The sequence below is a fragment of the Empidonax traillii genome, unplaced genomic scaffold (genome assembly GCF_003031625.1).
Source record: "Empidonax traillii isolate 1590-97213 ecotype Southwest subspecies unplaced genomic scaffold, ASM303162v1 scaffold715:size483424, whole genome shotgun sequence".
Lineage (NCBI taxonomy): Eukaryota > Metazoa > Chordata > Aves > Passeriformes > Tyrannidae > Empidonax > Empidonax traillii.
Window position 1 is genome coordinate 63247 of NW_020955908.1, and position 12294 is coordinate 75540.

Sequence of the window (12294 nt, forward strand, 5' to 3'; positions counted from 1 at the left end):
CACGCACGGTGAGGGCAGGGCAGGGCAGTGCAGGCGCCCACCGGAGAGCGGCGGGACCCGGCGGGGGCGGGGCCGAGGCGCGGCTGCCCCAAGGTACAGCGGGGAGGGGGGGGGGCGAATATGCGGAGAGGGCGGAGGGAGGGGAGGGGGTGCCTGGGGGGGGGCTGACACACGCTCCCCCCCCGCGCTTGCGCGTTGGTTCCGCCCGGCTGCGGGGACTGGGTCGCCCCGGCCGCCGGGGGGCGCAAGGGAGCCCGCGCCTGCAGCGCCTCCCAGCGGCCGCGCGGCTCCGGGCCGCGGTGGGGGCGGAGCGCCATCTTGGCGGGGGCGGCCGGGGCGGGCAGCGCTGGGTGCCCAGAGTGCGCAGTGCCCACAGTGTTCCATGCCCACAGACCTCGGTGCCCACAGCGTTCAGTACCCACAGACCTCGGTGCCCTAAGCATTAAGTGCCCACAGACCTCGGTGCCCACAGCGTTCAGTGCCCTAAGCATTCAGAGCCCACAGCGTTCAGTGCCCACAGACCTCAGTGCCCACAGTGTTCAGTGCCAATAGGACAAGAGGACGTAGTCTTTAAGTTGTGCCAGGAGAGGTTTAGGTTGGACATTAGGAAGAATTTCTGCACGTAAAGGGTGATTAGGCACTGGAAGGGGCTGCCCATAGAGGTGGTGGAGTCACCGTCCCTGGAGGAAAAGGAAAGACTGGACGCAGCGCTCGGTGCCATGGTCTAGCTGACCTGGTCATGTTCTGGACTCGATGGTCTCAGAGGTCTTGGATTCAGTGATTCTGTTCCCCACAGCTCTCTGAGCCCACAGCCCTGCTATGGTTCTCAAATAGTGACTAAAACTCATGTCCATCAATGAGTTTTACTGAGTAACCCCTCAGAACGAAGTAAGAAAAGGGGCAGGGAGGCTTGTGTCTCTGCTGGCCTTAATATTTATACCTGTTCTCAAGCTTGGGAGTGTTTCCAATGCTGGGAAATAATTTCTATTCATGCATTCAGTTGCAGTTGGCTGGAAGCCAAGGTATGAATAAGGTGCATAAATCTATACTGGGGTTTGTGTCCACGTTGTTATATTTCTGTAGGCTTCTATATTATATAAGCAAGGCCATCCAAGGATAGCTGAGACTTCATTTTCTCTGCTGTATTTCTCACACTGCATTAAAACCTCTTTCACTGCTTGTAAGTAATTGAGAACAAACAAAGGAGGAGAAAACCATTCTAACTGTGTAAAAACATGAGTGACAGTTGGACAAGAGACAAGTTCATACCGCTTTAGAGTTTACCTGGACACTGTGTGCTTTTTGTGAGAAAGCTAAGAAATAAGTAAAGCAATTTGTTTCCCTTCCCCCTCTCCAAAGTCTAAGTCAGCATTTCTTGTCTTCCTCAGGCTCCTATGGCATGGGAGGCACTCCCAGGGAAAGAGTCTGTATGCCCTACTAAAACCAGATAATGCCTCGACCACCTCAGACTAAAAGAATGAAAACTCTGATCAAAAGGGACTAGATTTTCATTTATTCAGATTAAAAGAATGTTGTAGAATCCTAATTTTCTGCGAATTGGCTTATTTAAAATGATACGGTAAACCAGTGATAAAATCCATGTCCTTGCTTTTACTATTTAATTATATTCTCTTTACATCCAGTTGCTTTTTCTGATCAAAAGACTGCTCCATATGTAAGAGAAAGCTTAAAAGAGATCCGAGTTCAGTCAAAAATCTGAGGCACAGATAGAATGGCAGAGTTCTTATCCCAGCTGATGAACAGTGTGACTTCAATGACTTAGAGAGGCTGGTTCAGAGGTGTCGATTGGGGTTTCAGATCAGAGTTTCAGATCAGTTTGCCAGCAGAAACCCTGTGAAAGTCACCCTGCTTTCAGATACCCTTACTGAATAAATTGATTCAGTAACTTCATTCTTCTTCACTGAAGATGCATAGATTTCTGATTGCAGCTTGTAGATGGAAACAGTGAGAACTGAGTCAAATTAATCCTTGATGGGAATATCTTGAAATTTACAGGCTTCTGTCACTGGCAGAAATGTGACACCATTATGGAAGAATATGATCTTTCATTCTAGTCTGTTCTTCACCACGTGGAGATGGAATACTTTAGCTGTGATTGAAGTTTCACTATGATTTGGTTTTGGCTGAATCCTAAAAAAAAAGGTATGAATGTTCAATCGAGAATGACAATCAGATGGAGTTTTCACTTTGCCAGGCACATCCTGCAGCCCTGTGTGGTCGGTGTTTGCAGGGTGCCAGCTGTCACAGGCCACCGAGTCCTTGATTTGAGCCAAAAAAAAAAGACAAAATTACTTTTGTGGAAACGGAACTTTGAAACTTAGCATTGCTGGAAGGCACATGAGCTGCCCAGCTCTCACAGGAATCTGTGACCCCTCCTCTTAGTTCTGTGCCCCAGGAGCTCATTGTCTCGCTTGCTGCCCCTCAAGGAACCGATAGACCAAAGCCACGGCTGCCTTAGGAACCGGAGACTCATTTTGGCAGACTTGCAGGAAAGATGAATATGGATTACTGACCTCTCGTTGCTGTGGAGAGCTGGGGAAGGAATGATTGATTATCTGCTGCATTAGCAGCGGGAGAGAGACTGCAGGTCACCCTTCAGCTAAGTGGTATTGTTTAGCTCTCAAAAAAAGAGGCCAGATATGTGCATTTTTGTGCATCTCTTTAAATAAACATTAGCAAAGAGGGGCTGTAGATGGTCATACAGGCTGGACTGCCATAGGGACACCCTGTGTGGAACATGATGGTGTTCTGTCATTTATTCCCATCATAAGGATGTGACCACAGCTTGATTTGGAAGGCAATCAGCCCAGCAGTTTGTCACTGTGCCTTCAGGACTCCTTGCCGGGAGCAAGCCAGCTGTCAAGGAAAAGGTGTGTTGCTCCTAAATAAAACATTTTACATCTGAGAAGTTCAAAGCAGCCTTTTCAAATTATTTCATGCAGAGTTCTTTTCCCCAACATCTCCTCCCCTGAGCAAACAGCCTCTCAGTACCAGCACAACGTGTGCATTACTAACACGTGCCCCAGTTAGCTGGCACGTAAAATAAGAGATCTACTGTTTTAAAAGATCCTTTTTTTTTTCTCCATGTGCCACTACTTTCACCTGTTGTTTTCTAAAATCCTCTATGTACTCACTGCTGGCAGATTTTATGTTTAAAGTGAGTAGCTAATGCTTGACTTGAGAAGAAAGGGATAAATAAAATAGACTTCAAACTTCAGCAAAGGCACTGTGCAGAGAGCAGGAGAGTGCTGGACAGGCGGTGGGAGCCAGGCATCCCTCACTAGGAAGCAGGTGGGATTGAGCTGCCTGCACATCTGTGGTCAGGCTCGGTGCAGCCTGCCTTCAGTCCTGGCTTTGCTTTGACACTGCACTACTGGGGTCATTTCACAGTGCAGCTGACAGATTCCTTTTGTTATTTTTTATAGAAACTTTTAAATTCTAAACAAGCCTGTGAATAGCAAAAAGAAGACTGATGTTTCACTGATTATTCAGATTATTGAACTTTTGGGTGAACCACCTAAAAATCCAAAGGAACGTGTATTTGTTTCCTGAATGAATAACTCAGGGCATTTTATAGTCTAAGTATCGTTTGTTTTAATTAACAGTGAGAAAAGTTTGCATCTTCACCGGGCAGTAACTCATTAACTGCTCAGATCTCCGTTTCGAGTTGGGATACAATGGGATGTTTCAGGTGCTTGATGTGCTGTTGATAAGAGGGGTTTGTATGCAGATCCCAGGGCGATACAGCCCAGCTGCCGGGCTCTGCCCCAGCATCCAGCCCTGCCTGTTTGGAAGGCAGTGCCTGGCTTCCTTCCAAAGCGCGGATTCTGACAGGGGGCTCCAAACCAGCTGCAGATTCCCGCTCTTCCCAGTGACACATCTGTGCCCACACACCTACCTTTGACCTCTCCTGGTTGGTTTGTGGCAGCAAACACCCGAAATTTGCTCAGCTAATACAATAGCCCTGTACTTTCTGAAAGAAACGCCTGTGGTTAACCTCTGTGGGCTGCCTTCTGCAATAAAATGAAGGGTGGTAGAAGTTAAACAATGGGTGTGACTACCACAAGATGGGTGTTAGTGGGAAAGTGGTGTAACATCCATTTAGCATTCCAGAGATGTGAAATATAATTATGATTTAAATGCCAGAGATGTAAGTTGCAGGATGAGTAACTACAAGGACATGAAAGCCTTCCTTATCTTCCTTTCTATCCCACTCAGAATCATTTTGCACACCCACAAAACTAATAAAAGTAGTGTCACTTGATGAAATTACACCTGATACATGACTTGTACCGTCACTTACATTTCTGTCAGTGTGGGCTCTGTTTATACCAGAGAAAAAATTCCAATCTCATTTACAACATTTCAAGTTGGAAGTAATTTTGTTCTCAGTGGAATTATTCTCTATTTATACTCCCACTCAGATCAGAATCTGACCCAGGCTTTGAATTTTGTCTTATTTGCTCTCATCGTTTCCTATGACAGACAAGGGTCCTCAATCTGTAAAGGGCTCCTCACACCTACATTTATGTACCTTTGCAGAAATGGCTTTTGAGCAGGTCTGTGTTGTTAGAAATTGTCAACTAAATCAGCCCTGGGAGCAGCTGGTTTCTGAATGTACATGAATAGCTGCTTAATGTCTTTTACATCATCCAGCATATGTGGGAAGGAGAGCAAGAATGCAGAAGTGCAGCCCATGCCTAGACGAGGGGCTACACAGTCCTGTAAGCAATTCCAACACAAAGAAGTTAAAGAGTAACTTCTAGATGGGGGAGTGGAACAACTAGTGGGGGAAAAAAATGTTGGTTCTAAACTTTATAAAGAGATTCTTGGTACCTTTAAAATCCAAGAGCAGAAGGTGAGATCAGCTCTGAACAAAGGGCTTGTGCTGTCCCAAGCTGTGGCCTTGGAAATGCTCTGTGTAGATCAGAACTGAAACCTGCATTTTAAACATTTTTTCCCCTAACATTGTTCCTCTTGTTTTCTTTATGGATTACATGAGAACCTAAGGTGAAAGTTTCTAGCACAGTACTGCCTTTTATGAGCTGTCAGCAGGGAACAAAGAGTATTATCAGCTCCACAAAGGTGACACCTTCAGATAAAAGCAGAGGGGCGAGGCCAGGATTTGGGGCTCAGCTTGTGCTTGGTCAGCCTGAACTGATTGTTTTCTGTACAAAATATGCACGGGGCAGGGCTAAGCAGTGATTTTTCAGATATATGTTCATCCGTGGTTTTGTGTCTGGCCAATTTCATTGCCTGAAGTGGAGCTGTAGAGTGGATAAATTGAAGCACTTACTCCAGAGTGTCTGATGAGCTGGGACTACCTAGTTATATTATTGTGGATATTTGTTTCCTAGAAATACCATAAACATTTACTAGAAATACTTTCTGCTGGGTAGGAAGAACAATTTTCCATCTGGGGGAAAAAATACGATTAGCTAAACATGTTAAAATGCAAATAGCAAAATAAAATTGTTCTCTCTTACGAACCAGAGAAAAACAGAGATCATCAAACCATGGAAGTCTTCAGATCATAACAGCAGTTAAGACAAAAAAGCCTAGGATCTAATAGTTTGGGATTTTTTACGATAAAGAACTATGGGCCAAATCCTGTCTTCAGGTTAGTATCAGTATCAGGAATTCCAACTCTGATGAGTGTCTGGAGCCACAGGAGGCCCGTTCTGCTCAGTCACTGTGGCAGAGGCAGCCACTTGAGAACAGAATGGCCGGGGAAGACTTTGGCTCAAGCCCCTCTTCCACAACCCAGAAAAACAGGAATTGCCACAGACTGCAAAGAGGTGGACGACAGCACATTGCCACACTTCCCACAGTAGTTTGGGTGCACGTATTAGAAAGCAGCTTTTCCTCATGTGGGAGGAAAAGAGGGAAGGAGCACTCCCTCCAGAGGGCAGCTCAGGCTGTCTGAATTACTCTGCTCCAAACTGGCCTCTGGAGGAGCCTTTCCCAGCACACAGGTCTGATTTCAGGGTAGATTCAGCCACAGTAATTAGAGCTCCAGGTTGACAAATGGATCCTGAGACAGTCAGATGGTGTCCTGTCCCTGGCACTTGTTCCTCGTTACATCCATACCCTTACCTGGGAGTGCTGCTGCATCTTCCTTTGGGACAGTGAAGTGCCTCTGATGGTTGTGGTGCCCCAAAAGCAGAAGTCATTGTTAACTTAATCCACGTCAGAAATGTTATTATTCCAGAAGTGGATTTGTCTCAGGGATATCTGTGGTCCAGCATGAAATAGTGTAACCATTTCTATTATAAAATACTCAATTACATAAAACAAGAATAGGATTTCATTCTCTTCTGACAAATATTCTTATCACACCTGGAGGCTGATTCAGTGGGCTCAGCAGGTACACAGCTCTCCGAAAATCAAGACATTCAGGACTTTCCTAAATCCACAGTTAGTCTGCCTGGCCTGCAGTGCTTAGATAGAATAGCTTTCATCACCTTTTCATCACATCAAACTCCAGCTGAATCATGACTGCCTACTGTCACGGTACCACATACAAGCTGCTCAGCCCCTGAAGCCTGCACAGGTTTTCAGCAGTATCGTGGTGGGTTTATCACGTATTTCGTTCACAGATTTCGAGATGCTTTGCAAAGATAGGGTCAGCATTGGTACAACAACATCTCGGGAAGGGGGACATTCAGAGTTTCGGTGACTTGCCCAATGTCTGTTGCATAACAGCAGTGAAACAGAACCCAGGCATTCTTGTACCAGACCTGTGATTCAGCAGAGCACTAAACCAGGTGCTTAACTTTGAGCATGAGCTCAAGCTGTTTGAATGGAGACAGATTTAAGTATCAGTTTAAAGACTTTGCTGGACTGGGTCTTCAGCTGTCAACAGCTAATTATTGTTTACAGCTATTTCAGGGTTTTTTTTCATACAGCTCAGCATATTTTTAGACGATGGAAATATTTTTAAACTAATTCAGTGGTGTGAAAACACGCACTGCTTGCTGGCCTGTTAGCAACTCAAATGTTCATGCATATGTTTGGGGGGTTGTGCTGTCTTTTCCAGATGACCCCAGCGACTCGACAAAAAGTTCTCGGCCTTTACCGCAAGATATTCCAAATAGCCAAAAAATGGCAATCGGCATCAGGACAGACAGAGGAGACTGTGAAAGAGAGAGAGTACATTAAAAATGAGGCCAGAACGTTATTCCGAAAAAACAAACATGTGAGTGTCCTTGCAGTTTGGAATTTCTTGCTCTTTGCTTCTTTCCTCTTGTTCTTTGCACTGTCAGAGAGATTGGATGCTGAGATACGAATATAACAACTGAGTTCCCAACATGTTACTCACCTTAAATGCTTTGGGTGTATTTGGGTTATAATTTAAATTTCATCCTTGAGAAAAGTCAAACCATTTCAGCTCTTCATTAACTGCTGTAGAATTTAAAAGGTCTTTTTTCACTAAAAAAGTGCCAAGAAAAATTAAATTCCAAAGATACTGCCTGTGTAATTGAAACAGCTTTTGATCTTTACAAAGTTAGCTAAGTGTATCATTACCCGTGCAATGGCAAACAGAGCTCAGCAGCTTCTTTTTTTCTTTTCAAAGCAGCAATTATTGGCACTTCTTTTAAAAGAAGCACTTTAATTTTTTTCTTAAGGAAGAAATTTCAAACCCCTTTTGAAAGAGTCGATGCAGACTCCACGGTAATCAAAGGTCCTTCTTGTAATTCAAGATCACAATATTTATTTATAGCCCATATTGGTCTGGGACTAAATTGAAGTAATGCAAAGTCAAAAAATTAATTTAAGTCATAATTTACACCACATTTCTGACTTCAAAGGGAATTTCTGAGTAGGATGATAAGAGAATGTGCACCAAGGAGTGTCTTTCCTTTCTCCTCAAGCTACCTCACAGAGTGGCGGATGGGTGAGTGTGGCTCTTTCATGGATGTATTAGTAGTTTAAATGTGTATTGTCTTTTTACAGAGAAAATGCCATGTTTGGGTAAAAAACTCCTCCTTTAGCCTCAGTCCTGACAGCCTCTGGGCCTTAACATCCAGCGCCATCACGCCCAGAGCTGTTGAGTCAAGGAGAATTCTGATGTTACCTTTTATGGATGTGAAAAATACAATCCTTGTATCCTTGGGATTGCCAGAACAAGCTACAGAAAGTCACGTGGCTGTGCATCATTTACACTTGAGCTTCCAAGTGTTAATTGCTGAACTTGGACAAAACATTTGTTTGTGTGATCTTAGGTAACAGATCCAAAGCTGATTGAGCAGTGCATAGAAGAATGCGAGGCAAGAATAGAAATTGGACTGCACTACAACATCCCCTACCCGAGACCTGTGAGTACAAATCCAGTCACAAAGTCTTCAGCGTTACCCCCTGAGCTCTCCCTGCACGATGAAACCACGAGTTTACATCATTGTCACTGCACTGCACCTTTAGATGAGCTGGCATTTAAATGTGTGCTAAATCAGAGCCAAGTGTACATTGAAACCTTCTCCATCTATCTGCTTTCACTGTAAACTGGCAAGTTTCTTCTCAAAATAAGGAGTCAAAGCCTAAATGAAGTTGTGTGAGCCAAACTCTGGAGGCCTGTGAATATTTAGCCAGTCTTGTCTGAACAAAAGATGTAGAAAAAGATGGTAACGGAATCAAATAATAAACACGAATGAGAGAATAAAAATACTTAATTACATCTGCTCTAGATACAATAATTTTTATAGCCTGCATTACTGGTCATAAATCAAGTCCTAGGGAAACACTTGTCTATGTTACTGCTTTTTTTCCCTTCTTCCTAGAGAAAAACATATCCAAGATCACTGAAATGCTGGAAGTTGCAGCAGTGTCTCCTATTGCATCACTCAATACAGTTTCCTCCCAGCCCAGTCACTTCTGTCTGTAGTACTTCATGCTGCCCCTCCCCAGAGGCTTCTTCTCTACTCCTGTTAATTAGTTTATATTTTCACATCTACAGTTCCCTTATCAAGGCAGTCACAGTCAAAAGCAAATTGTATCTTCATCAGATTCTTGCCTGAAATATGGTCACTGTCAGCATCTCTTTCAGTATACAGAACTACACAGCACACCTGGCAAACTGTTCCTAGAAATGGGCCTAAAATGTGTTCTCTGCAGTGGTTTCAAAACCCCAAAAGATCAGCCCTCTCAGACAAACAGGATGATTATTATTTTTCAGATTCTAGAAATCTCTACTCCTGCTCTAGTCAGTGCTTTTACTACTATTTGCACCTAAACAGCCACCTTACAGCCTGACAGGCTCAGCAACAATAACATCTGACTGCTACCACCTACGTTTTCCACTCACTTTAGGGGGTTACAGCTGCACGACTCCCACAGAGAATCTTATGAAATACAAAGACTTTGTCAATCAAAGGAAGAGCCTGTCACCTACTGCTCCTTCAGCTTTGGAGTCAATGACACTGATTGTGCATTTTAACGTGGCACACATAATCACGACAAGAAGGAGGCAGGCTTTCAATACCTACAGTTTTGGGGTTATTTTGTGACTTCTTAAGTAGGTATGAATAAATCACGCAGTGCTTCAAGACATCTACTCAGGAATTTTTAGGATTATCTAGGTCTTACTGTCCTGGAACATTGTCAGCAGTCCTATTTCAACAAGTATTTTATCATTACAGTCTGATATCAAACTGCAAAGCAAGGTTACCGAGGTCTAAAACATAGGATTTTAATACACAACATTTAGGGCCTGAAACTTATACCACTAATCCCTCCTTAGACAGTGCTCCTCCTAGAAATCTAATAACCTGGCTTTAGACAACACACTTGCCCTCTCCAAAGTGTGAAGAAATTATTTAAATCTCATTGACAGCTAGTCTGTATATAAGCTGCCTATTTCTTCCCAGTTTGCTCCTAACTGGTGGGATTTTCTTTTCCAGATCCATCTGCCTCCTATGGGTCTCGCCCACAAACAAGGTCGGACGTTGCGACAACAGGAAAAGTTGAGGAAGATTTCTAAGCCCATCTACCTGAAATCCCATGATGAAGTTTCATAACCCACCACTTGAGCTGTGATGTGTAATCACATCCTTGAAGCTGTGAACTGCAGTCCAAGTGATTTGTGTGCACAACTGTGAACTGAGGTGTTCTGGTCACTTGCTCACACATTTCCTGAGGCCAAAAAGCCAACTGAGACATTGCATATGATGGATAAGGTTGGTCTATTATTTATTTATATAATTTTTAACCACTGACTCATCAATAAAAGTAACACTCTTCAAGAAGTGAGGTGTGATACAGAGATTACTTTGACATCAGGACAAATTACAGAGGTTCTCAAACTCTGTTAATCTATAGCAGAGTTCTCTGGTGGTTTGAGAATTCTGTGTGCTCAGCTGTGACTCAAAGCTGTGCCTTGTGCAAGGGTCAGTCAAAATTATGGAAGTCCAGGAGAATCAAGCAGATGCAGTGCCTCCAGACCTTCTGAATGCAAGTGGGAATACAGTGACTGCATCAGGCACCTGCTTTCCTTCCTCTCTTGTCCCTGCTCTGCCTGTTGTCCCTGGGGAAATGTTACAGTTTCGTAGTACCCCTGTGAAGTTCTGTTTCTGAACGGGCAGTAGCAAAGACACAACTGAAGTGCCACTTCTTTTTCCCTTTTGCAAACTGCAGAGGGATGGCCTGGAGCCTCCAAGTCAGCTTTTTGCCCCCTTCCTTTGGAGAGGGTGTGGATGTGAAATGCAAAGTTTGGAATGCCATGACACAGCTCTGAGTAAAACATTCCAGTGTTGGGTTCCTCGGGTTGCCATGTATGGACTGACTGAAAACTCTCCCTTCAGAGTATTGCTATGGGAACAAGCTTAGGATGCTCTGGTGTCCTCCCTGTGTGTTTTCACATGGTCAGTCTTGCAGCATAATCACCATGGGGACTTTCTCAACAATTATTTTAACTTTAGGGTGAGGTTTTAAATCTTAGATTATGGACAGAACCCCAACTTTAGTAAAAGAAAGTATCCACAAGTTTCCAAAGTTTGAAAGTTTTGTTTCACAGGTGCCTCATGAATGGAATTGAAATTAATTTTCCTCTCACTGGCTATCAATTATTTTGCCTCATTTTCAGTCCTCTGACTTTACCAGGCTGTTCTTCAGGGAAGTTGGGGGAGCTTTTCATCCCTCAGGTTGGAAGTGCCAATGAGACCAAGCTGTGGACAAGAGCCACACTGTACCGGACACTACCTAAGCACAGTCTACAGAGCTTTAAGGAAAACCTATTCCAGCCTAAAGTTAATAGTGGCAAAAAAAAGCAAATTTTAAAAATGCAATGTGTATGATTTCCTATTAAAGTGGGAAATCAGTGAAATCTCCTCTCCTGAGGCCTCCAACTCATCCTAAACTCTCCAAGTTCTACTAGACAATGACAAAGAAATATTCTTGTCGATCTGAAAAGTAAGTTAGAACTGGTCATGTGCAGAACAGACTGACAGTCCCTCCCTCAGGAATGCACTCCTAAGAGTGAAAAAAGTACAAGCGGATGAGAAAGTACAAGGAAACAATAAGAGGAGTGAATCAGCATGACAGGTACTGACTGGCCCAATTTCTCACTGCCCTTCATGGCTCCAGTCCACAAAGGTATCTATTTCCATATAATTATTTCCTGGGAATGCCACATGTGGGAAGTAATAGGTAAAATGCTATTGTTCTGCCTGTCAGTGGGATCTTTGCAAATTTAGTGCTGTCAGGAAGACAGAAAAGTCCTTTAGCCTAGGAAAAGGGGGATGGAATAGAGAGAGTAAAGAAGTAACATGATTAAACACACTGCTTAATCCTTCACTGAAAGAAGTCCAAATACAGTCTTTTCCTACCCTCACTCTGATACACCAGTGTAGGCATGTGTCAACTGAGCCAAATCAAAATGTGCAGAGGTTTGAATGGAAGCCTAAACTCCCTTTTTGCCATTAAACTATCATTTGAATCTTTTGAATTGTTAAAATTTACGTGGCTAATGAAGGTGCTGTGACACATCCGGTGAATAAACAGCTTTGTAAACGAGCAGTCTGAATTTACTGTCTGTGTTATAATCACAGCTCTTTCCTAAGCACATACCATAAGATTTAGATTATTTCAAAAGAACACCCCTAAAATTACAGAAGATTTACACCAAATTGAAATAACAATATGAGTTTGAGCTTACTACTGAAGGAAAACACAAATAAGCAATTTTAAAAAGGATCAAGTAGCCTTGATAACTCAGATGAGTTACTGCTTAACTGAGAAGCCAGCAAGTTGAACTGCAGTGACAGCATCACATTATTTGAG

General features: G+C 43.5%; 1 protein-coding gene across 2 annotated transcripts; it reads left to right on the forward strand.

Annotated features, from left to right (window-relative positions):
• Window positions 1-38: 38 nt before the first annotated feature.
• Window positions 39-12037, forward strand: LYRM1 (LYR motif containing 1). Of its 2 annotated transcripts, none has more exons than XM_027900193.1 (4): window positions 39-93; window positions 7061-7219; window positions 8247-8339; window positions 9918-11772. In XM_027900193.1, the coding sequence occupies exons 2-4, from the start codon at window positions 7061-7063 to the stop codon at window positions 10032-10034; spliced, it is 369 nt and encodes a 122-aa protein (XP_027755994.1). In that variant the 5' UTR covers window positions 39-93; the 3' UTR covers window positions 10035-11772. The 2 variants fall into 2 exon arrangements, with proteins under 2 accessions (XP_027755994.1, XP_027755995.1); XM_027900194.1 differs by lacking the exon at window positions 39-93 and adding an exon at window positions 1896-2163 and having other exon boundaries at window positions 9918-12037.
• The last annotated feature ends 257 nt before the right edge of the window (window positions 12038-12294 follow it).

Coding starts and splice junctions, on each gene's coding strand:
- LYRM1 (XM_027900193.1), top strand. CDS start 7,061: ATGACCCCAGCGACTCGACAAAAAGTTCTCGGCCTTTACCGCAAGATA. Junction 7,220..8,246: donor TATTCCGAAAAAACAAACAT/GTGAGTGTCCTT, acceptor GTGTGATCTTAG/GTAACAGATCCAAAGCTGAT. Junction 8,340..9,917: donor ACATCCCCTACCCGAGACCT/GTGAGTACAAAT, acceptor TTTCTTTTCCAG/ATCCATCTGCCTCCTATGGG.